Raw genomic sequence first — 25,157 nt, 5'->3', positions numbered from 1 at the left:
AAGAAAAGAAAAATGTATCAGTCCCAAAAGTTACTGTAAAAGGCCACCAATCCTGAAAATGTTGGTATAAATAATTTATCATAGTCTTTTATAATTATTTATTTAAAAAGTAAGCTTTTTTATATTGTTAATGCAGAAAAAAAAACCTTTTGTTTGCCAAATCAAAATCAGTGTAACCAATATTCAGAAAGCCATCTCACTGTCAAAATATATCAATTATATATATCAATCACGTTTTGTTGTCACTATTTTTTTCATAATCTTTAACTATCATTTTGGACATTCTTATTTATCGATGACACTTGTACAAAACATTATTGTTAAACATAAATTGGATCCAGGTAAATGCATTTGATGTATATATGACTTCCTTAAAAGTACTAATAATTGATAGGATGTTTTTTATTATTATTTCTAACCCCTTGAACACTGAAATATATAATTATGTCACCTACACCCAGTTCCAACTCCTCTTTATGAACATTGTGTCCATCCACAACATATTTTCAAAGATGTAATGAATATATAAATATACACTTGCTTCCTTGTCATTACTACAGAAATCACAAGAATAGCTAATCTACATTCAACTAAACGTTGCAGTACTGCGTTTCACAGAATAAATCGTCAGCAAAAATGACTGCATCCCCCCATCCAGACCACCATGTCTGCCTGACACCACTTCACTCCCCCCATAACCTAACATCAAGTCAAAGTAAACGCCGCTGTCATATCCGACTCAATGTGTTTTATAGCTCATCTTTGATCAAACAGAGCGCACGTGCACCTCCGCCACGACGCTTTATGTCTGTTAATAGAGGAAGAAATAGATTTACAGAATATTCTATGCGAGCGAATGCTCCTACCATGTTATGAAAGAGGTGGCCGCTCCGTTAACCAATGAAATTGTCAGGAGTTAACAGTTTTTTCTGGGCCGCCATGACATATTTTTGAGGCTGCTCGGAATAGGCTTTTTTTTTCTGAATTTGTGCTGAATCAACACACCGTGAATCAAAAGGATTGCGCTGTGTGGCAGGTGTCTGTAAACGTAGGAGCGGTAGAATTCGCTTAAATGAGCTTTGATATGAACTTAACTCTCAGTTTGGGGCTTCAAACTCGCCATACAATGTGCTGCAACACGCGTTTAAAACTATTGGACGTAAATCTCGCGAGAAATAAACAAAGTACATCATCTGTGGATTAGCTTGAGTGGATGAAACAAACGATGTAGAAGAAAATATCCTGGCTAAAATGTAAAAAAATAAATATATAAATTTGATCTTATAAAATATACTATAATATGAAATTCTAAAATTAACATGAAATATTATAATGTAAAATAATATTCTTTTTTGACATTTATATTTTATAAAAAAAAAAAAAAACGGTTTATATCTCTAAAATAAATAACCACAAAAGACAATAAATCAGCACCTATTTTAAATTTAAATAAAAAATATTTTAAATAATACCATTTTATTACAACTACTATATAAAGCAATATGAAAAAGTCTAAACAACTCTAACAAATGTAAAGCCCAGGTTTAAAACTCTCCATCACTAGTGATAATCAGCTAAAATATGAAATAAAATAACAGTGGCTTATTGAATCATCATGACCCTTTTATTCCCCACTCTGTTCTGTCTTATATTGCTGCCACTTTTCACTAGTCTCAAGATGTCCAATTTAATAATGTACTCCTGCCACCAGGACTTCAGCATCACATATAGACTCTGAAGTCAGGCTGCACATTTAAATCTAAAATCAATCTTCAAATGTATTTATGAACTTCAATCCATGGAAAGTAGCTTGACACTTTTATTATTTCACGTCTATGTGAGTATGTCCAATTTACTGAATAAGGACAAACTCCACAAAGAAAATGAATGAAAGAAAGAAAAGTTCATTAGAATTAAAATGTAAAATTCTACTCAAACAGCAGTGCAAATCACGTGTTGTAGTTTCATCCATCATAGCTTTTTTCTCTAAAACCTTCTTACATCATTATTCAGTCTGTCACATTTCTGCGGTTATTTATATTCCATGTAAACAAGTAGATGCTGTGAAATGTAGTGCATTTTACAGCCTGGCTTGAATGTTTTGGCACCTTCATAATATGATGAATAGGACAGCTTGGCCTTCTGTGTAAAGCGTTGTCTGTTGTGAACAGTAGGTGGCGCCATTGTACTGGCTAAACTCGCACTAGTGAAAGCTGTAACATTGCACTGAGATGAGCCTGAACTTGATGAAGTGCATACTTGGTCTTTTTTCTTTTAAAACAGGGTGCTCCACTTGCTCATCGGTGGCACATGTAATCTAGAGAGACACATGTATTAAGCTGATGCTCTCAGATGGTGCAAAATACTACAACGTGGTACAAAAGATGGTACATAGGCGGCTATTAATGTTCTCTCTCACCTCCACACTTTTTGTACTCGTATCCTGTCGTAACCAGTGTCAAGGTTACGTGTAGGCTTTGTATAGTACAAAAGACTTGTGTAGGAGGATGATGCTGTAATTCTTACCGTAGATCTTTCTAGTTTAACATTGTGACCAACAGGCGGCGCCATTGTGCAACAGTTGATATTCATGTAAAAAATATTGAGAATTGCAGTTAAAAAAAACTGTGCACTCAGTTATTTTTTGTCTCATTTAAATATTTGAACCCTAAATAATTAATAAGCAATTGGTGTATAGCAGTTCATGTGCGTTCTTACATATCGTCACATGGATGTCTCTGCAAAAGCATTGATTTGGGAATTCTGACATTTTAGGCTAGGCCTACATCTGCCAGAAGATATCTTAATCATAATTGGGGCTTTTATAAAGATAACAGATGTTCAAAGATGTTGTATTGCTAGATATTAAAGCCACATAGGCCTATTAGCTTTACAGGCTTACTTCAGAAAGCAAAATCATGCTAAAAAGCATCTCATAGTTAACCTGCCTGGAACTTTACTTAAAGGGGTCGTTCACTAAAAATGAAAATTCTGTCATCATTAATTAACCATCAACCAAACAGTTGATGGTAGCCATTGACTTCCATAGTATGGAAGTCATTCTTCAAAATATCTTCTTTTGTGTTCAACATAGAAATTCATGGTTTGGAACAACTTGAGGGAAAAGAAAAATGACAGAATTTTTGACTCAGTTCAGCAAATGCAGCAGGAAGCTACACTTAAGTATTGAACACCACAAAAGAAAAGATTCCTAAACTCATCATAATATATCGCCAACCAAACAGTTGTATTATATTAAAACAGTCTAAAACAGTGTATTTAAAGGCCTAAAACGGATTTGCAAACCACAAGGTTTGTTTCAGATCCAGCTTGAATGACCTGCTGATGTCGGTTTTGTGCCCATCTATTGTTCCTGTGGTTTAATTGTAATGGACACACAATCAAACAGCTTTTCTCTCTCTCGCCTCTTGATGTTTTTGATGAATCTAAACGGGTCACTGTAATGAGCTCAAAATCAAAAGCATCAAATGACATTAGACCAGCCTTTCAGGTTAAGTGAGATCCCAGAGTTCCTCCTTTGTAGTACAATTTTGTTGTAGATGACACAATAGCTTACATTCAGCAGAGCTCTGAGATAGATAGATAGATAGATAGATAGATAGATAGATAGATAGATAGATAGATAGATAGATAGATAGATAGATAGATAGATAGATAGATAGATAGATAGATAGATAGATAGATAGATAGATAGATAGATAGATAGATAGATAGATAGATAGATAGATAGATAGATAGAGATGAAGCGGTGGATGTATCCTCAAGCATTATGTGATTGTAGAGTCACGTCACTCACTTTCCATATGTCGTTTAGGAGCGGGTGGTCTGGTTGTGTAGAGGGTGTTTTGTCAGAACAAAGGGTTTTCCAGCAACACCTGTTCTGCAACATCAAAACCCGCGTCTCTAAATCACTTTGAATTCATCAGGCAGGATCGGGTTAGTGTCCTGGCTCAAAGCAGACTGACATGAAAGCTGACACATAAAAGGAAATGAGCTGTGGCTCACGGACTGTGCCTGTGGTTTATTCCGGACAGCAGTTAGTGTCACCATTCAAGCCACAATTAAACCTTCTACTACTAGTATTACACCTGCAAGCATAGACAAAGTTAGACTATAAGTCTGGGCCGATCTATAGTTGCTTTTAGAGCTAAACCTTCACATCTCCTCACTTGTTAAAAAGGCTTGTGACAGGCGAGAACATTTTGACCGTGTCATCGTCTCTAACGCTGTAGCAGGAGCTGAATGATAGATCTGAGGCAGTTTGGTCAAAATGATTCAAAATGTGTCTGAAAAAAATTACACCAGAAGCACCATTTCTGTAGAGATGATAAGTGTTTGCATGGATGTGTATGTTGTGCCATTGGATGAATTTTCTGCAACCTGATTTGACATGGTGTTGAGTTACCTCAGATAAACCTCAGATAATTGGGATTAAAAGAAATTGAGAAAACTGAGAAATACTGTACATTGTCCTAATCAGTCTTGGTTGCTACAGCTAAAAGGAATGAGATGCTACAGATTTCATTTAATATTAATATTCAATTAATATTTTTTTTAGCAATGATGCATTAAATTACTTCATTAAATTAGCTTTTAAATTGATGCAAAAATATTTATTTCAAATAAATGCTGTTCAATGAACTTTCCATTCATATAAAGATCCTGAAAACAATTGATCAGTTTCTTCAAAAATACTGTATGAAGCAGCACAGCTGTTTTCAACACTGATAATAATAAGAAATGTTTCTTGAGCGGCAAATCAACATATTAGAATGATTTCTGAAGAATCACGTGACACTAAAGACTGGAGTAATGATGCTACCTACTAATTGATCTTAATTTCAATATTTGCTTACAATTACTAATAATCACAAATACTCATTAGAAAGCATTGTGTTACAGTATATGTGACCCTGGACCACAAAACCAGTCTTGAGTCGCTGGGGTATATTTGTAGCAATAGCCAAAAATACATTGTATGGGTCAAAATTATAAATTTTTCTTTTATGCCAAAAATCATTAGGAGTTTAAATAAAGATCATATTCCATGAAGACATTTTGTAAATTTCCTACTTTAAATATAATTTATTTATGCATTGCTAAGAACTTCATTTGGACAACTTTAAAGGTGATAATTTAGATATTTTTGCACCCTCAGATTCCAGATTTGACCCTTATGACTGGTTTTGTGGTCCAGGGTCACATATACAGTGGGGCAAATAAGTATTTGACACACTGCCAATTTTTCAAGTTTTCCCACTTACAAAGAATGGAGAGATCTGTCATTTTCATCGTAGGTACACCTCAACTGTGAGAGACAGAATCTAAAAAAAAAAAAAAATCCAGAAAATCACATTGTATGATTTTTAAATAATTAACTTCCATTTTATTGCATGAAATAAGTATTTGATCACCTACCAACCAGCATGAATTCTGGCTCTCACAGACCTGTTAGTTTGTCTTTAAGAAGCCCTCCTATCCTCCACTCATTACCTGTATTAATTGCACCTGTTTGAACTCGTTACCTGTATAAAAGACACCTGTTCACACACTCAATCAATCAGACTCCAACCTCTCCACTATGGGCAAGACCAAAGAGCTGTCTAAGGACACTAGATACAAAATTGTAGACCTGCACAAGGCTGGGATGGGCTAAAGGACAATAGGCAAACAGCTTGGTGAGAAGGCAACAACTGTTAGCACAATTATTAGAAAATGGAAGAAATTCAAGATGACTGTCAATCTCCCTCGGACTGGGGCTCCATGCGAGATCTCGCCTCGTGGAGTATCAATGATCCTGAGAAAGGTGAGGGATCAGCCTAGAACTACACGGGAGGACCTGGTCAATGACCTGAAAAGAGCTGGGACCACAGTCTCAACGGTTACCATTAGTAACACTACACCGTCATGGATTAAAATCCTGCAGGGCGCGCAAGGTCCCCCTGCTCAAGCCAGCACATGTCCAGGCCCGTCTGAAGTTTGCCAAAGACCATCTGGATGATCCTGTGTCAAGGTCATGTGGTCATGTGGTCAGATGAGACCAAAATAGAACTTTTGGTATAAACTCCACTCGCCGTGTTTGGAGGAAGAAGGATGAGCACAATCCCAAGAACACCATCCCAACCGTGAAGCATGGGGGTGGAAACATCATGCTTTTGGGGGTGCTTTTCTGCAAAGGGGACAGGACGACTGCACTGTATTGAGGGGAGGATGGATGGAGCCATGTATCATGAGATTTTGGGCAACAACCTCCTTCCCTCATTAAGAGCATTGAAGATGGGTCGTGGCTGGGTCTTCCAGCATGACAATGACCCCAAACACACAGCAAGGGCAACTAAGGAGTGGATCCGTAAGAAGCATTTCAAGGTCCTGGAGTGGCCTAGCCAGTCCTGAACCCAATAGAAAATCTATGGAGGGAGCTGAAACTCCGTGTTGCCCAGCGACAGCCCCAAAACCTGAAAGATCTGGAGAAGACCTGTATGGAGGAGTGGGCCAAAATCCCTGCTGCAGTGTGTGCAAACCTGGTCAAGAACTACAGGAAACGTCTGACCTCTGTAATTGTAAACAAAGGTTTCTGTACCAAATATTAAGTTCTATTTTTCTATTGTATCAAATACTTATTTCATGCAATAAAATTGAAATTAATTATTCAAAAATCACACAATGTGATTTTCTGAATTTGTTTAATATATTCTGTCTCTCACAGTTGAGGTGTACCTACGATGAAAATTACAGATCTCTCCATTCTTTGTAAGTGGGAAAACTTGAAAAATCGGCAGTGTATAAAATACTTATTTGCCCCACTGTATATATATATAATGTGACCCTTGTGTTCCAAGCCCCCTTTATACCGATGCCCATAAATTCCCTTGAGCTATTTTAAATGTCATATTGTGCAACAGCGCTTCACCTCTGGAAAAACACAACATGTGTGACGGCGTGTAACATATAGCTCCCCCACATCCTCCAGCATTGTTTGGTATCAATAGCAATTTAAAAATGACACTGACAGAGTTGTTGGGTGAAACTGCCGTTGCCTTTTAGGAAACACCAGCTCTGCGAGATGTCACCAGGGTTTTAATCTCAGATTTGGGTTAAAACAGCTGCAATCAAATTAACTGACAAGAAATTCTTCACATGATGTGTTGTTTCTGTGTTCACTTAACCAAATGAACGCTCAGATTAGACTGAATACTGCTGCGGCTAAACGAGATTTCAGACATACACCCTCTGCCTCTTTTGCAAGAGATAGCAAGAAGTAGTAAGGATGCAGTTTCTGTACATTTATTATATAATACACTATTATATAATATATTTTGTATATTCTTTATTTTTTTTATCATTCTACTTTTTTTTTCCCTATCCCTTCCTTATTTCCTGCTATTTTTCATCTCTTGGTTTCACCTAACTTTCTTTCTTTCTTTCCTCCCACTTTTTGTCTATTTTCCCTACCTGAGCAGCCCAGTATGTTATCTAACAGAACCCAGTGTGTAGGAGGGGATTACATCCATGTGCTTATGAATATCATCTCATTGTGGATGGTGCATAGCAGAAGAGCTCTTCTCTTGTCCTCTGCTGCAGGTGGAGATCAGAACTTGTGTGAAATGTGGTGAACTTTGACCTCACAGGAACTAGGACAAAGTTAACACTGCATTGTCCTCTCACACAACATTCCGTAGGAATATTTCAGCCACTCTTTCTGCATAACTATTTCACCCTAGAAAAATAAAAAACTCTTTAATTGTATTTATCCAGATGTTTTACTTTTGGGTTGAAATTCTCTTTAGGTTCTCTTTTAATTACTATAATACAGTAATTATACCACCCTGTCTGGAAACAATTATTTTGGCATAAATTAAATTCATATGATTTAAAAGGCTTCAATAAATGATAAATAATATATTATGTATCATATTATGCTGACAAAAAGGTAAAATATGGTAATTTCTGAACTTTTGATTTCAAGTGATTTTTTTTTTCTTTTGTAATGTTGAAACTGTCAGAGAGTCACAGTCTCAGTCACCGCAATCACCAGATCACAATCACCTGAGTTCTAATCACCCGCACCTCATCAGCACTCCCATAAGTACCACTCTCTCTCTGACTCTCATAGTCCGGTCTACGGTTCACTATCCTGAACAGTAGCCGACTCCATTCGCACTTACCTGTGAATCTCTTACCTTATTGTTTCCCAGAAGCTGCTCCCGCGATCCTCCGGCGTTCACTACTGTTCTCCCGGACCCTTGATCTCCTTGTATCCTGTGAAAGCGACTCTGATCAGTTCCCAGCCATGAAACTCCGTATTTACATTGCTTCAAGTCACTCACCTGCTTCTCTTGCCTCTCCATCTGCATTGTCAATAAATCCTCTGAATTACCACTTACCTGTTTCTCCTGGCTCTGTTTGTGACCGAAACAGCGTTGAAATTTTTAGTTTAGTTATTTATATATATATATATATATATATATATATATATAATTACACACACACACTATATATAATTTAATAACAAGTAATATTATATATAATTAGTTACATCATAATTTAATAATTAGTCATATTAATTATATTGCTATTTGTATTTTTACTTGATTTTGTTTATTTTTTGGCTGAAATATGGCAATTTTAATTTTAATATTATTTATATACAGTTATAGTATTCATTAATATTTAATAGCTTTTATATTTATTAATTTGTATTTTATGACTGTCAATCAATTAACCATAATTAATCACATCCAAAATAAAAGTTTGTGTTTACATAATATATGTGACCCTGGAGCAAAAAACTTTGCATATTTAATTTTAGTACATCAAATTAAACTTCTTACAGTTAGCTTCCAAGGCAGCATTTCTCATTTTTAGTTTTTCATCTAATGTTTGTATAATTTATTTCATTTGGGCTTTATGTCAGTTACAGAAAATGTTTTGAATAGTTTTAGATTCAGTTTTAACAACACTGTAATATTATCATGATTATGTTCTTAACAGACTTAGTACGATTTACAAATGTGGTTTTAGTATTTGGTTTTCTCGCCATTACACTTTGCCAATCCATTTCATGATCAAACTAGATCTTTAAATCCAAACATATTTAGACAGCTAATGACAGTTGAGCCACCAGTGAACGCTATAAAGTTTGCATTTCATCCATTTTAGATGAAATAACTGAACTGAAACAGAAATGCAGTTGCAGCTCAAGACCATTTGTATGTGTGTGAGCCGTTGCTTGGATGTAGTCCCTGCATATCATAGTGAGCGCAGCGTGGGCCTCACTCCACCCGTCTTTATGTAAAGCCTGAGTGGGAGGGAAGCCTGATCCGCTCTTCTGTTCCAGAGTTAGAACGGTACTGCAGAAAAACAGCGATGACTTAGTCCAATGTGAACAAAACCACCCACTCTGACGATATAACGCTGAAAAACTCCTGTCATACTCTCCTTCTGCACTTTGACCCTTTATATTTGAAGATGTAATCATAACAACCTTCCTCCCCAAGTAGGAGCGTATTATGCAATAGCATACGCAAGGTGTGATTTGAATTTGTGTGCACTGACGATGGCTTCCTGTGGTGGTTTCCCACCAAATCGTTCACCAGTTCCCTTGATATACCAATAGATGGTGACACACTCCTGTACTAACTTGGACCAGTGAAGGGAGAACGTGTTGCAGGGGAGGTGTTAGAGAGAGAAGACCTGATAAAAGTGTGTGTTTGAACGTGAATGATTCAGTCAGGCTGGCACAGCAGGAGAGGGGCGGTAAAGCTCTTGGTGTGAGGGGCAGGTAGCCACACGTCTAGGAGTCCTATACCTGTTTGACACTTCCTGGATTGCGCGCACATGCCTGATGCAAGTGGAGAAAGTGAAAAAAAAGAGAGAGAGAGAGTTTGCCTGGAGGGAAGCTTCTTGCCAAACCAACAGCTGAGTTGCAGTAGGTGAGCCGCGAAGGAGGAGGAAGTCGACTGGCTGCAGCTCATGGACGAGAAAAGCAGGAACGTTATCTGTCAAAGCTGTGCCCACACTTCGAGATCTACTTCCTGGTGCTGTGCCGTTCTGCACGATTGCCTGACTAAGCCGTAATGAAGTGAACTGCGTGTGGAAAGTGCTTCCACTTTTGAACCTCGGCTTCAAAAGTTTCCCTTGCATTGATTCTTTTTTCGTCTGCTATGGAGACATTGATGGACTGGCTTCCTGTGACCGTCGTGTCTGAAGTTGTGACAGGTGAAGTCAGGTTGCACATCTGAGATGGAGCAGTCAAATTGGCACCCTGAGGGAGAGGTAGAGGGGCCGTCCCAGCCCCTGGAGGCTCTCCTAGATGGCGAAGACCCCGGAGATCAAGATTCAGCCTCCTCGTCTTGTTCGGACCTGTCCATCACAACCCCTGCAGCTCAACCTTGTCCCAACAACATCAAGAGCTTCTCTGGACTGCGGATCTTTGGTAGAAGGTGGGTGAGATGTTTGAGTTCTTGTATGGACTCTAAACTTCAGGGTTGTTCTAAAGGAAAGAAAGTTTTTGAAACATCTTTATTGCACTTTACTCCAAACATTCGCGATTGGAACAGCCTGCCTTAATTGTGTTTGAAATTCAGCCTTTATTCAGTTTTGTTTGTACATCTTATTTAAATTCTATTATTTTATTTTATTTATAGGCTATTTTTATTATTTTATGAACTCTCAACTTCAATTTTTTAATTAAAATGACCAACTCTAAAGGCCAAAAGTGGCTATTTTATTTATTATTTTATTGACTCTCAACTTCAATGTTAACAAAAATGTTTTGTGGCCAACTTAAAAGGCCAAAGGAAATATACATTTTTTAAACTTGTGGTGTCTCTTCTCGTCATTAAGTCAAACATTTGTGGCTGAAACCACACGTCTGATGTCTATTTGCAATTTAAACTTGCGTTTTGCTTACACCAGCCCTGTGGTGAAAGGCACCACCTAATGTCCTGGGGTCACGAAATCCACGACTCTCCATCCTTCTAGGAAACGCTTTGTGAAGCACTTTCCCAAATCCTTCAATGTAACCATTTCTGCTTAAAAACATTAACTCGTAACTCCCATGACATTACCTTGGCTTATTTTAAAGATGTGCGCTTTCGAATTTCATCAGGCGTCTAAATTAATCCTACGATCTCCTGTGGTTCCCTGGAAATAGATGCCTTTAATGGATTAGAGAAGCAATTAATTACGCACTATAATTGTCCGACCTGTTGGGAGAACAGCGTATACCTGTGCGCCGCACTGCTGACCTCATGCACCTCGATTTGACTTGATCTGTGTGATTTCATCTGGTTTTACCTTGTGTGTGTATCTGCAAAGACAAGGCATTATTAATATGAGGATGTGAAATAGCAGAGAAAACAGAAGTGTGTTTCATTTTGTATCTTTTCATCTCATCTACTCAACTGATGACTGATAATTCTGATATGGTTTGCATTGTCCAGAATTGTCCCCTTAAAAGATAAAAATAAAGTTTTTTTTATTCTAAAACACTGACAAAGTTTATTTTAGGGTTAGTGTGTTTAGATAGCTAGACAGCTGGTTCAACCTTAAAAACTGGCCTGTATTGATCTCCAAATGGCCAGGTTTTATTGTTGATGGTTTGATTCTTTTCTACTTTCAAAACCGTTGATAGATATAAATCTTTACAGATATAAAGACTTTTGCTTTTTCTCAGTGAATATTTAAATAATTGGAAGAACCTTTTTCACTGTAAAGAAGCTTCTGTCCAATCGAAAGGTTCCGTTGATGTTAAAAGTTCTTTATGGAACCATCAATGCCAATGAAGAATCTAGAATTGTTTAAAGCTGGACTGACTGGTTGGAGTGTGTAATTTTGGATTTAGTGGCAAAATTTGGACCTTCAGCCTCAGATTTAGCAGACTCCCTGTGTCATTTCCTGTTTAATATTGACATTTCCAGTCAAATTAGTTCTTCACAAAAATCTCTTAACCTTCTAGAATTTTTTAGCAAGTCTAAATAAAGCTTTTTTCAGATCTTGCTTTTCTGCTTTCCACTATGAGAAACTTCCACAAACAAAACTTGATTAGAGGAGTAAAATATCCAATCAGATGCATCACATATCTCCAGCCGGAAACAGATTGTGTAAAAGTGTGAGTCTGGAATGTTTTTGAAGGTTTTACAGTTGGCTTTCATTGCACTACAGACAATGGAAGTTCCTTTGCTCTATTTTCGAGCACGAAAAACCAGTTTTTCCAAGTGAGTGTTTAAGAAGAATTCACCTATAGTCTGGTTCTGTGAGGGGTTCAGTCATTCATGCATGCATTTCAGTTTTTTGATTTGCTATCGTTGATATTGGTGTTTGCTTAAGGCAAGCAACCTTCTGACCTTAAAGGAATGAAAGTTCTTTCATCATTTACTTACCTTTATTTCGTTCCAAATCTGCATGACTTTTTTGTTTTTGGTCCACACAATGAAAGTCAGTGAGGGCCAGTGATCTTTTGGACCCCATTGACATTCACTGTGCCCAAAAGCAGTATTATATGTACAAAATGTATATATAGATTTTCACACACACACACACACACACACACACACACACACACACACACACACACACACACACACACACACGTCTGGTTTGCTATCCTTGTGGGGACTCTCCATAGGCGTAATGCTTTTTCTACTGTACAGACCGTATTTTCTATTGCCCTACACCAACCCTACACCTAAACTTAGCCCTCACAGGAAACTTTCTGCATTTTTAGATTTTCAAAAAACGACATTCTGTGTGATTTATTAGCTTGTTTACCCGTGGGGACCTCAGATTAGGTCCCCACCGTGACACGAGTCCCCTTGAGTCTGTGTGTATTCAGGTTTAAGTCCCCACCTGAATAGAAAAACAGGTACACACACACACACACACACACACACACACACACAAACACACACACACACAGACAGACACACACACAGACACACAGACAGACAGACAGACAGACACACACATATTAGTGCTGTCAAATGATTAATTGCGATTAATTGCATCCAAAATAAGTTTTTGTTTACATAATATATGTGTGTACAGTGTACATTTATTATTTATATATATTCATGTATTTACATGTAAATATGTATATTCATATAATTTATATTATATATCAATATATTTAAAATATAAATATAACATGTTTTTCTTAAATATATACATGCATGTGTGTTTATTTGTATATGCATAATAAATATACACAGTACACACACATCTATTATGTAAACAAAAACTTTTATTTTGGATGCGATTAATCGCGATTAATCATTTGACAGTACTAAATTATATATATATATTAGATATAGAGTTATATTTAAAATATAATTTGTTTTTACTTAGTATAGGGCAATCATATAAAATGTGAGTATTAAGTAATTAATAAGTAATTATTTTTTTAGTAAATATTTTTAACTAAATAAATATACTATCTTGTTAAGAGGTATAGAGCTTTAATAAAATAATGAAATACTGATTTTAAAATGATAGAAATCTGTCAAACATAAAAACTGATTTTATTCTGTTAATTTTCCAAAATAAATGACCATTTCTCCTTCATCCAGTCCCCCGTCCTTCGAGATGTGTGTATGTTTGTGTGTGTATTTGTACTCCACCTGTTCTGTGTGCTGATGAGGCACCTGTTCGCCGCTGTGTTGATGTGTGTAATCTGATAATGCCATACACGGCTAGGACACCTGAGGCACACAGGTTGTGTATCACTGCGGTACAGAGAGTTCAGACCAGATTCCTCAGGGCCAGGAAGACCTGTGCATCCAAACGGCCGTTAAATGTGCCAATTGCATCAAAGAACTGCTTTTTTCAGGTCATAGGTAGACACACATTTCCTTGAACACTCTCACACCCAGGGGCCCATCTCGCACGACTTCATTTGCATGGCTCCACTGTTCCGTCCCATGGAGGAACAGGCCCATTTCTGTAGCTATCTTTAACGTCTCATTCTAAGCTGGAGCTAAGTATGGATCAGGGTCAGAGTCTCAGGGTGGGCTAATGGAGATCTCTAGGCCTATGTGGGTGACTGAATATGTGTGAAAGTGAATGAGTGTATGTGGAATTTATTTGTGAGGCAGGAATAAACTATAATTCTACTATAATGCTAACTGAAATGTGATGCTATTTCAGCATCCACACCAACGTAAAACGTAAAATAACTTTATTATAAGTGTGTGCCGCATCTGCCTCATCTACTTTTTTTTAAAGAGGATGAATTCTGATAGGCTATAAGTGTTTTTTAATCATTCATCAACTTAAAAAAAAAAAAAAAACATTTGGAAGTGAATCCAACAATCGTTCTTTTGGGCAAGTATTGTTATAGCCTAGTTGTGATATGGATATGGATTGTTTTACAGTTAGAGCGTTTTTAAAAACTTTATCTTTGTCATTATAGTTATTGTTCTTGGTGTGAACAGGCCTTGAGGCTAGTGGTGAAATGCCAGAAGGGCTGTACATGTGATTAATCGAATTTTAGTTTCAATTTCGGCTTCAAACGATTATGAAAACAGGACAATCAAGATAAAACAATTATTGTGTCGCATACCAAAATATACTTATAGGGCTTTGGGTACGCGCCTAAATTGTATAATATGCACAAAAATATTCAAAAAATGCTGGGTTTGGCGTGTATTCATGTAAGTAGTCGGTTTGTAAACACATTCTTAACTTAAGGTAAATAACTTTGGAGAATATGGGATGTGTATCATGATATTGGATCCGTGAAGCGGGTCTTAAAGTCACAGGCTACTCTAATTAAGGCAAGGCAAGTTTATTTATATAGCACATTTCATACACAGTGGTAATTCAAAGTGCTTTACATTAAAGGAAGTAAAATAGATATTTAAAAAATAATAATCACAACAATAAAAACCAGAAATTTAAAAACAAAAATTCTCAAGCTTTGTTCAAACTCTTTTGCACTGAGTGAAAAAACCTTCCAAAACACCTAACTATTCCACTACTTCACCCCTTACTTACTTTGACCATCATAAACCAAACAAATAGAACTCAGAGGTCCTACTTTCCACTGATTAACCAACACACTTGTCTTTCTTTGCCCACATTCTCTCCATCACAGCACTTACTTTAGCCTTCTGTTTAAACTTCTGTTAAAATGATATTAAACTAAATTTAATTTAATTAAACAAAAGACAAATAGAAAACCTCTTACTGCTCTTAATAGAATGACTTTTGTACCTTTAAAAAGAATCAAACTAATTCTGAGACTATGCTTTTTATTATTTTACATTTGATTATTTAATTTCTGTATGCGTGTCCTATATAATTTGCTTCTTTGTTTGCAGTTTACTTTAACAAAGGATTTTGCCGTATCTAAATGGAAATCGAGAATTTCAATGAGACTTCATTTTGGTATCTATAATTTTAAATAACCATGATTACAATATTGGCCAAAATATATATTTTTTCCCCATAATCGAGCAGCTCTATGAATTCTGTGAATATCTGGAATTTGAAACAGGCTCTAAAAATAACCACCGTAATGCTGCCATGCAAAGACAAGTAAAAAAATAAAAAACATTCATCCATACATGTAAATGTGTAAGGTTTAAATGCTGTCTTCCTGCTCATGAAGCACACTCTGGCAAGAGACATTGTGTCTGCGTTTGACCATTGTGGTGAAGCAAGTACAATCATGGGAACTGATCGATTTTGGAGAACAACGATGGAATGGAACTAGAGATGTGACAAAATCAGGGATTTTCCTGCATGTGATCATCAGTGGGATGCCATGGTTCTCCACATGTTTGCATTTGACAAAATGTTTCTATATGTTGCGAAAGCAGATGACATTCTATAAATATCCTTTGTCATTATTTGTGTGATCATTGTTCATTTAAAGCTGTTATCATATGTTCACATACCCCTTGCAGAATCCTAAAGATGATTAATTTCTTTAAAAAAATAAATACAAAATTATATGTATAATTATTTAGTGATGCATTACATATATTAAAAATATACCACAAGACAAAAATACTACATTTGCAAAAATTAAAATAAATTGGAAACTACAAATGGTCAACAATGGACAGCCAATGCTGCGGCACCCAGGGAGCAGTTGGGGGTTCGGTGCCTTGCTCAAGGGTCTTACCTCAGTCGTGGTATTGAGGGTGGAGAGAGTGTTGGTTATTCACTCCCCCCCACCTACAATCCCTGCCGGACCTGAGACTCGAACCCACAACCTTCAAGTCCAATTCTCTATCCATTATGCCACGACTGCCCTAAGAACCAAAACTTAACTTTTAAACAGGATCATTTCTGTAAATTCAGTTAATATTTTGTCTTGTGAAATATATGTAAATGTGAAAAAAGTATTTATGTGGATAGAACACCTTTAGTGGTAGTGCACTTGTTAAAAGGATGGTCTCAGTGTTTCCTATCCAGCAGGTGGTGGCATTGCCATCCTTTTCCTCTTCAACCTAACGTTCAGCTTTCCTGCAACATCAGAGACTTGTTCAAAGAGACATTTATCCAGGGGAAAAATAAGAGAGAATTGTTTGAAATTATGTAGACCGATGAATCAGAAGCATTGAGACCAGGAATGTGAATTAAGAAAGTAAATAGGTCATGTTGACTTAAATTTCAGTTTTTCTATTCTTATATGACAAATATCACTCTTATGATAATAGAGCCTAATTGTTATAGATTTGAGCTGCTAACTAAGGGGTTCAAATCCTGCCAAGGATTCGATATAAGAAATCAATTGATATAAGAAGTTTGGCATCATTAAGTCTTTTAATTGTATTTGAAAGTCTCCTATGCTCACCAAGGCTGCATGCATTTGATCAGTAAAAACGGTAATATTGTAAAATATTATTACAGTTTTAAATAACTGTTATCTATTTTAATACTTTTAAAATGTAATTTATTCCTGTGATACAAAGCTGAATTTTCAGCTTCATTACTCCAGTCTTCAGTGTCACATGATCTTTCAGAAATCATCTTAATATGCTGATTTAGTGCTCAAGAAACATTTCTTATTATAATATAATATTATTTTATTTTATAATATTTTTTGGGAAATTGTGATGCATTTTTTAGGATTATTTAATAAATAGAAACAGCATTTATTAGAAATAGAAATTTTCTGAAACAATGTTAAGATCATTAACATGGAATAAGAAAAGTTTTGTGAATGCATTCATTTTGATATCATGTCGAACTTAACCACAGGTTCTTCCACTCTAAGAAAAAAAGGTCACTGGGACAGGACCCTAAGGTATAAAATCTAAAAGGTACATCTTTGTACCTTAGTTACCCCTAAATGCTACATACAGGTACATCTAAAAAAAATAGAATATCGTGAAAAAGGTCAATATTTTTTGTCACTCATTTCAGAAAGTGAAACCCATATATTATATAGATTCATTTCACATAGAGTGAAGTATTTCAAGCCATTATTTCTTGAAATTTTGATGATTATGGCTTACAGATAATGAAAACCCAAAATTCAGTGTCTCAGAAAATTAGAATATTACATAAGATCAATAAAAATAAGGATATTTTAAACAGAAATGTCAGGCTTCTGAAAAGTATATTCATTTCTATGCACTCAATACTTGGTTGGGTCTCCTTTTGCATGAATTACTGCATCAATGCGGCGTGTCATGGAGGCAATCAGCCTGTGGCACTGTTCAGGTGTAATGGAAGCCCAGGTTGCTTTGATAGCGGCCTTCAGGTCATCTGCATTGTTGGGTCTGGTGTCTCTCATCTTCCTCTTGACAATACCCCATAGATTCTCTATGGGGTTCAGGTCAGGCGATTTTGCTGGCCAATCAAGCACAGTAACACCATGGTCACTGAACCAGCTTTTGGTACCTTTGGAAGTGTGGGCAGGTGCCAAGTCCTGCTGGAAAATGAAATCAGCATCTCCATAAAGCTTGTCAGCAGAAGGAAGCATGAAGTGCTATAAAATTTCCTGGTAGACGGCTGCATTGACTGTGGACTTCAGAAAACACAGTGGACCAACACCAGCAGATGACATGGCAGCCCAAATAATCACTGACCATGGAAACTTCACACTGGACTTCAAGCAACAAGGATTCTGTGCCTCTCCACTCTTCCTCCAGACTCTGGGACCTTGATTTCCAAATGAAATGCAAAATTTACTTTCATCTGAAAAGAGGACTTTGTACCACTGAGCAACAGTCCAGTTCTTTTTCTCTTTAGCCCAGGTAAGATGCTTCTGACTTTGTTTCTGATTCAGAAGTGGCTTGGTAGCCCTTTTCCTGAAGACGTCTGAGCGTGGTGACTCTTGATGCACTGACTCCAGCTTCAGTCCACTCCTGGTGAAGCTCTCCCAAGTGTTTGAATCAACTTTGCTTGACAGTATTCTCAAGCTTGCGGTCATCCCTGTTGCTTGTGCACCTTTTCCTACCCAATTTATTCCTTCCAGTCAACTTTGCATTTAATATGCTTTGATACAGCACTCTGTAAACAGCCACACCTTTCAGTAATGACCTTCTGTGACTTACCCTCTTTGTGGAGGGCGTCAATGTTCATCTTCTGGATCATTGCCAAGTCAGCAGTCTTCCCCATTATTGTGGTTTCAAAGAACAAGAGATACCCAGAATTTATACTGTAGGGATGGTCATCAATTGAAACTCAAATGTAAATATTCTAATATTTTGAGATACAGATTTTAGACTTTCATGAGCTGTAAGCTCTAATCATCAAAATTAAAACAAAACTTTTGAAATGTTTTACATGTAATGAATCTAAAATATATGAAAGTTTCACTTTTTGAAATAAGTTATAAGAAAGATTTAACTTTTTCACGATATTCTAATTTTTTTTTAGATGTATCTGTATTAGTACCTAAAGTGTACCTTTCGAAAGGGTGTGAAGTAAAAGACAAATTAGTACATGATTAATATAAAGCTGGGGTGTGTTTCTATATCCAGCGAAGTTCACAGTGACTAAAGGACAGCTAAGCAGGTTTGGTTGCCATGATGTCCCACTCCATGGTAACAGTCAGCAGATCTCTCTCCCCCATTACTTAAAAGACAGTAATTACTTCCACACGGAGTCTCCAGCTCTGTGCACACCCGTCACGCACAGAAGTGCCCCAAAGAACAAGGGGCACAATCAAGTGACTCACATTAATGCTCAGTATTTAAAGCTTGAACCCCCGGCGTAACAAAACTACGATGTTCGTTATAGGCTGCCAAATTGATATTCAAGCGCATTCACTCCTCACCCGCTGATCCATAATGCAACAGCACGAGGGCCTTGAAATGGAAATGAAACTCATTGTGCTTTTGGGGTGGAGTGGCATCACCTTGTCGTCCTATTAGGGGACGTGAATAGACACAAGGTGTCCTCACTAAAGCCATCATGTTTATGATTAGCTTTACAATAGTTAAAAAACCTACATGCTGTTTAAACCTGATGCTGCTCTCGTGGGTTAAACCATACAGATAATCTTCACAGCTGTGGGTGTTGCATGTTGCGAGTTGTTTTGCGCCAGAATTAGTGCTATGTCCTCTTTTTATTAAGCAGTATGCATAACGGTCTGTTCAAAAGCAGAAGCGGATTTGCACAATGTTCACGATGGAGATAATTATCATACAACCATTAATTGTGTTCCTATAAAGCACCTGGTGTCAGACGCATATGTGCCAGGAACATGATCTAGGAGTTTAGGAAGTGCAGACGCTTGTGCTTGCGTATGTCTCGCACAAACTCCCAGTGTTAAGCTGATAATTGGTCATTATTTTAAACCGGAGGCTTCGATGCACCCTGCATTCCCTCCTACCGGTTACCTCCTGCCTAGTCGATGGCTCTTTCCTCTGTGATGTGTGCTGCTGCTTCCCAGTGAGCTGTGTTGTTTGTGGGTGGATGTGGGGCTTCTCTTCCTGTAGGCTTGGGTTGTGTGTAGTTAATCTCGGTTTGTGTGTTGTGTGTGTGTGTGTGTGTGTGTGTGTGTGTGTATGTGTGTGTGTGGAGGGAGGCTGCCTCACCTGTTCATCTCTTGGACTTTCTCTGTCAGTTCACTGTGAGGAGACGGTCAGAGAAGGAGCCGGGGAGCTAAACTCTCAGGTCGTATAATATCTTTTTTGTTGTTGTTGTTGGATTTTGACTAATAACTGGACAGAAATGTAGAGTTAAGCTTTAGAACCTAGTGTTTAGGGAGGTTGTATACGTGTTTGTACTGTATGTGGACATTTAGCAGTGAGTTTGGACCAGTTGTTGTTCTTATATTGAGTACTGTTATGAATATTTATCTTTTTACATGCATAAAGCTTTGTGTAATGTAAATCTGTTTAAATGTAGCAGACATAAACAAATATGTGTAGCTGAGTAGTACAAATTTTTTATTATATTGAGAAATTATAAATTATATTTTAAACCAAACATTTATTTGTGTGTGTGTGTATATATATATAAAATCATTATTGCAACATTTAGATACATTGTGATGTGCAAATATTAACAATAAAATCATCACAATATAGGTCAGAATTATTTAAAATGGTCTAAGCTGTGCTTTTAATTAAATCTGTTGCAGAGTAAACAAACAAAATCCCTAATCTGCATGTAATCAGTGACAAACAATCATCTGAAATTATTATCTGTTTTTTTATTGCCCGTCTTCAGTTTAGATGGAGCTAATCAAACTCAGACTCTGACTTTGAGTTTAAGTGCACATTTTGGTACTAAATGAACCCACTTCACTAATTACATACCATTGTTAGAGATGACCCTGACAGTAATTAGTCTCAGTTGAGTGTTACTTTCTTATTCTGCCTGGAGAGCAACAACAGTTGTTTAGTGTTTAGTGCGGACCTTTTTTCAGGTACATTTGTTTGTGCTGTAATGTACTGTCAGTCCTATTGTAGCACTATACCATGTTTACTGTAAATATTGATACAAAATATTTAGCACCAATAATATCATTCTTTACCCAGAGAGTTGTGTCTAGGTCATATCCGTCTCTAAATGAGATAGACTAGTTACGTTGCTATAATTAGTAAAGGCAGTCACTACCGAAGGGTCAGAAAGCCCTTATAATCTGCCCTGGACATCCCCGTGTGATAATCAGGACGTTCATGAGCTGAGCAGAGCTTCATTTCCTTGAGTGCCTCGACATGATGTCATCACCTGTGGAGTCACAATGCACCTTTGTAGTCAACTGGCTTTGCTAGCATTAACGCGATTTGGAAGGCAAATTGTCCTGGCGTACACCTCAGGAAAATCTGTGCTAGGACAGGCGGAGTTAGCTTTCCACATTCATAATAATGTTAATAACCAGTATAAAATCATGTCTAGACGATCCTTCTAAAAAGAGAAGCATACTGTACGTTATGTTGTGATGTTGTGGAGTCCCCATTAGGGTTTTTAACCAAAAGGACATACTTGGTAGACCAGATCTGCTAATCATGCTATCTCAGTTTTTAACAGAGTTGTAAAGTCTATTGTTGATGAGGTTATTTTGTGTTTTCATAATATAATTGCCAATAATTTGACCATTTCGGGAAGCACTGGCATGTGTTGGGTCGAGCTAGATTATCTCCATTTTAAGGATTAGGTTTAAATCTTGGTCAGTGGAGGTCAGTGTAACAAGCTTTCAGCAGTTTTAGAATTTAGTGCTAAAATGGTTAATCTATGCTGACCGGCTACATTTTCAATCAACAGCCTCAGGGGGAACTTTAGAAAAAGAACTGTATTCTTCCAGCCACCATGGACACTTTTTTCCGACGGCATTTTAAGAGGAAGGAGGCAGGAGAAGCCATTCATGACGGCAACGTACCTGAACCCTGTCGACACAGGAGGCCAAGCATTGCAGTGCCAGCCAGCCGTGCACGTCGACGCTCCAGCGTAGGTCTTCCGTCCACTGCGTTGACCCAGCGACGCCGATCCAGTGTTCAACTTCAGGCTTTACCTCGATTCACTAGCAGTCAACCGGTTCAGAAAAGCAGTGGTAGACGCCGGTCCAGCACCACCACCCCGAAGGCCAATCCTCGCTTTGCTGTACGCCGGAAGAAGGTGGGCAAGCTCCGCAATATAGACACACACCTCTTGGGCCCATCTATGCTGCTGGCCAGCTTAATTCAGATGACGGAAGAGGAGGAAGAGGATGAGGAGAGCCGAAGTTCATTACCAGGGCAAGTGGAACTCAAGGGAAGCAGCACGAAGTTCAGGAGTCGCACAGATGTGCTTCTTTCAGAAGGCGACAGCGACAGTGATAACGAGGACTCCAGCGGCCACTCGGAGGAGAGTCATCACTTGGCGCTGCGCAAGGAGCTCCTAGAGGAGGCAGATTTGTCAGACTGGGAGAGCAAAGAGTCTGCTGTCTTATGCCAGCAGGAATGCCTTCCACTGGCTGTGGTGGCAGAGCATGTCCAGGCCCACCCGCTGATCCGAGTTCCCCGCTGCCTCCGGAGGAACTCGTCACATTATGGCTACGCGGAGCCAGGTCCGCACGTCCGCTACTGCCGCAGCAGCCAGAGGAGGCGCTATCGACGGATCTCCACCATCTCGAAAGCGGGAAGCCCCTGGCCAGGAAGAGGTCTGCCACTTCCTAACCGAAGAAGCTCTATCTGCTACAGGGGTCATACGACTCTCAATCCTCTCCTGGGTGCTTATTACGATCCCAGGCTGGAGTCTTGGGGTGGATTCTTGTCGTATGTAAAACCTTTCTGTTGTTGTGTCTAGTTGTTATTATTTTATGCTGTGCTCATAAATTAGATGTAGGGTTTCATGAAATGCAAGAACAACAACATAAAGGCTGCGTCAGAAAGCTTAGACAGTTGACTTGTTGCCTCTCTGCCTATCAGTCAATGAGGCAGCATTTGCGTTCGAAGGTAACTCCCGAAACTGATTGTGGACTGACTTCTGAGGCAGTATGACGGTTTAATGATCTACAACAAAACAGAAAAAGCTTTGGTGTGTGATAGAATCGGAAACACAGGATAGTGGCAGCAAATGATATATCTATGCAGCCCTCAAAAATCGATCAGATGATAGTACCTCAGTAGACAGAATGTGACAATTATAGTACTCGGATTGTGCCTTCCTACCTCAGCACAGGTACAAAGCAGGGGCCGCACCCTAAGGTACAAAAGCTAAAAGGTACATTATAACATATTTACACCTAAATGGTACATATTAGTAGTACCTTTAAAAAACATATTAGTACCTAAAGTGTACATATTAGTATATTTTGAAAACTGCCCCAGTGACAGTTTTGTATATTTTTGTGTATGTGTATGTTGCCTGCGTAGGTAGCTTTTTCTGCTTTCGGATACAGCCAAATAAACTAATTATGACCTAGGTCAAGATTCCTTAAATCTGGCCCTTGAAGGCCAGTGCCCTATAGGGTTTAGCTCCAACCCTAATCAAAGACATCTGAGTAAGCTAATCAAGGTCTTCAGTGGTACTAGAAAAATTACAGGTAGATGATCAGGCCTTGAGCTAAACTCTGCTGGGCAGTGGTCCTCTAGGGCCAGATTTGAGGAACCCTGACCAAGGCTTTGCTTAGGTGCACAATGAGAAGACGGTTAATATTTGTCAAAGTCGGTTTCTTTAGGCTTGTAGCATCAAAGGTGCATTCACAATGACAACTATATTGCTGGAGGTCACCAAGTTGCTTGATAGTTGCTGCATCACGTCATTGCACAACTGCATGAAGCTGACCTCTGCTTAATTTTCGCACTCTTATAAAGATGCCGCTGCAGATTGCTTTCAGTATGAACGTCCCTAAATAGTTCATATTGTAGTGAATACCACAATGTATAGGTTTTCTGATTAGATACTATGACTTGCAATACATGTGAATCTCCGCTTACGAACTCTCTTTCAAGTCAATATCTTTAGTAATTTCTCAAGCATTCAAACATTTAGATTGAATGCAAGAGCAGGCAGTTGCAATGCAGCTTTTCATTGCATTGACCTTCTCATTCTCCATCCCGTGGATACGAGCACCATGGCGCTCGCTCATTAGCGCAGCTGCTACCACCCAGTGGGCTTCTCATCAACAGGTTGCTAAGCTTCACTGATTCACTCTGTAGGGATTAGGACACAAAGGTCAGGGTGAGCAAGGTTTTGATTACAAAAGGATTACAAAAAACCTTGGACATGCCCCACCCAAAGCTAAAGCTAGTATTTGCCTTTAGAAATGCATTTCCTGTGCTTTCATTGCATAAACTTCATTGATAAGTTTCTTGTCATAGCCATACCTGCATCAGAGTTCCTGTATAAGGAGAGGATCTGTTTCTGCACTTGTCTATTGTGTTAACATTTAGCATGAATGTTGATGTACAGATGGCACACTCGATTCTATATAGATGTGTAAAAAATAAAGTTACATTAAAGACCAGCCAATTTTCATTTTGTTGTTTAGCATAAAATTCAGTGCTGCATCTTGCAAATTTGGTGAGCTAAATGACATAGGCTAGACATCAGGTATCCACAGTATATTGTGGTAGTAATGAAAGCAGATTAAAAGCAGAAAAATCTATAGATTTCCAAGCCATGCTCTATAATTCTCGCTGTGGGTGGCTAGTGAAAATAGTCTTATGATTGATATGGAATTAAACAAATGCAATTCAAAGAGACCCCCAAGGCATTCCAGGTGGAAAGCTGTGTGAAAAATGATGCCATCCTTTCAGGGAAAAATGTTCGTAATTGTATTTCTTTTGATCAGTGTTCTAATTGACTTAGGATATGATGAACCCAGACAGTCTGTTTAGTCTGTTTAATGTCACTGTCATTGTTTTTGTCAGGAAAGCCATTGCCAAGGCTGGTGTGCCGGATAACGCTGCCCAATCCGGCGCCATAATACCCGCCAAATGTGAACCCAACAAAGAGATCTGCAGCACCGTGGATTGGACTGTGAGTTACTCATTTGTATTTTAACAAGCAAGTTAGGATTCCAACTGTTAGCCTTTACATTTACCTAAATGGCAGTTGGCAGTAAACTCATTACACAGTAATCCATATTAATCTCTGTAACTTCTGTTTAATTTACTGGTTAGTTGTCTTCCACAGGAAAATGCCCTGTTTGGTCAACACGTGTGGTTTGAGACCAGTCCGTCTGGAGATTTCTGTTACGTTGGAGAGACGTATTGTTTTGCAAAGTCACTGGTAAATGACCC

At 38.0% G+C, this 25,157-nt stretch overlaps 2 protein-coding genes across 4 annotated transcripts in view; both read left to right on the top strand.

Annotated features, from left to right (window-relative positions):
* Positions 1–9,642: 9,642 nt before the first annotated feature.
* The window catches only part of dgkzb (diacylglycerol kinase, zeta b), a 28,694-nt gene continuing 13,179 nt past the window's right edge, over positions 9,643–25,157 (top strand). For all 3 annotated transcript variants that reach the window (XM_079412158.1, XM_079412157.1, XM_079412156.1), the window contains exons 1-3: positions 9,643–10,463; positions 24,786–24,894; positions 25,051–25,146. In XM_079412158.1, coding sequence (XP_079268284.1) covers positions 10,264–10,463; positions 24,786–24,894; positions 25,051–25,146 — 405 coding nt within the window. In that variant the 5' untranslated portion in view covers positions 9,643–10,263. The remainder of the gene's footprint in view (positions 10,464–24,785; positions 24,895–25,050; positions 25,147–25,157) is intronic.
* Positions 21,742–22,716, top strand: LOC306866554 (uncharacterized protein; the record flags this gene model as incomplete). The annotated part of the gene is made up of 1 exon (XM_079411816.1): positions 21,742–22,716. One exon carries the CDS (start codon positions 21,742–21,744, stop codon positions 22,714–22,716), a length of 975 nt encoding a protein of 324 aa, XP_079267942.1.

This window comes from Barbus barbus (assembly GCF_936440315.1).
Source record: "Barbus barbus genome assembly, chromosome: 48".
Lineage (NCBI taxonomy): Eukaryota > Metazoa > Chordata > Actinopteri > Cypriniformes > Cyprinidae > Barbus > Barbus barbus.
The sequence above is the reverse complement of the archived record's forward strand: the minus strand, read 5'-3'. Positions and strand labels throughout refer to the sequence as shown.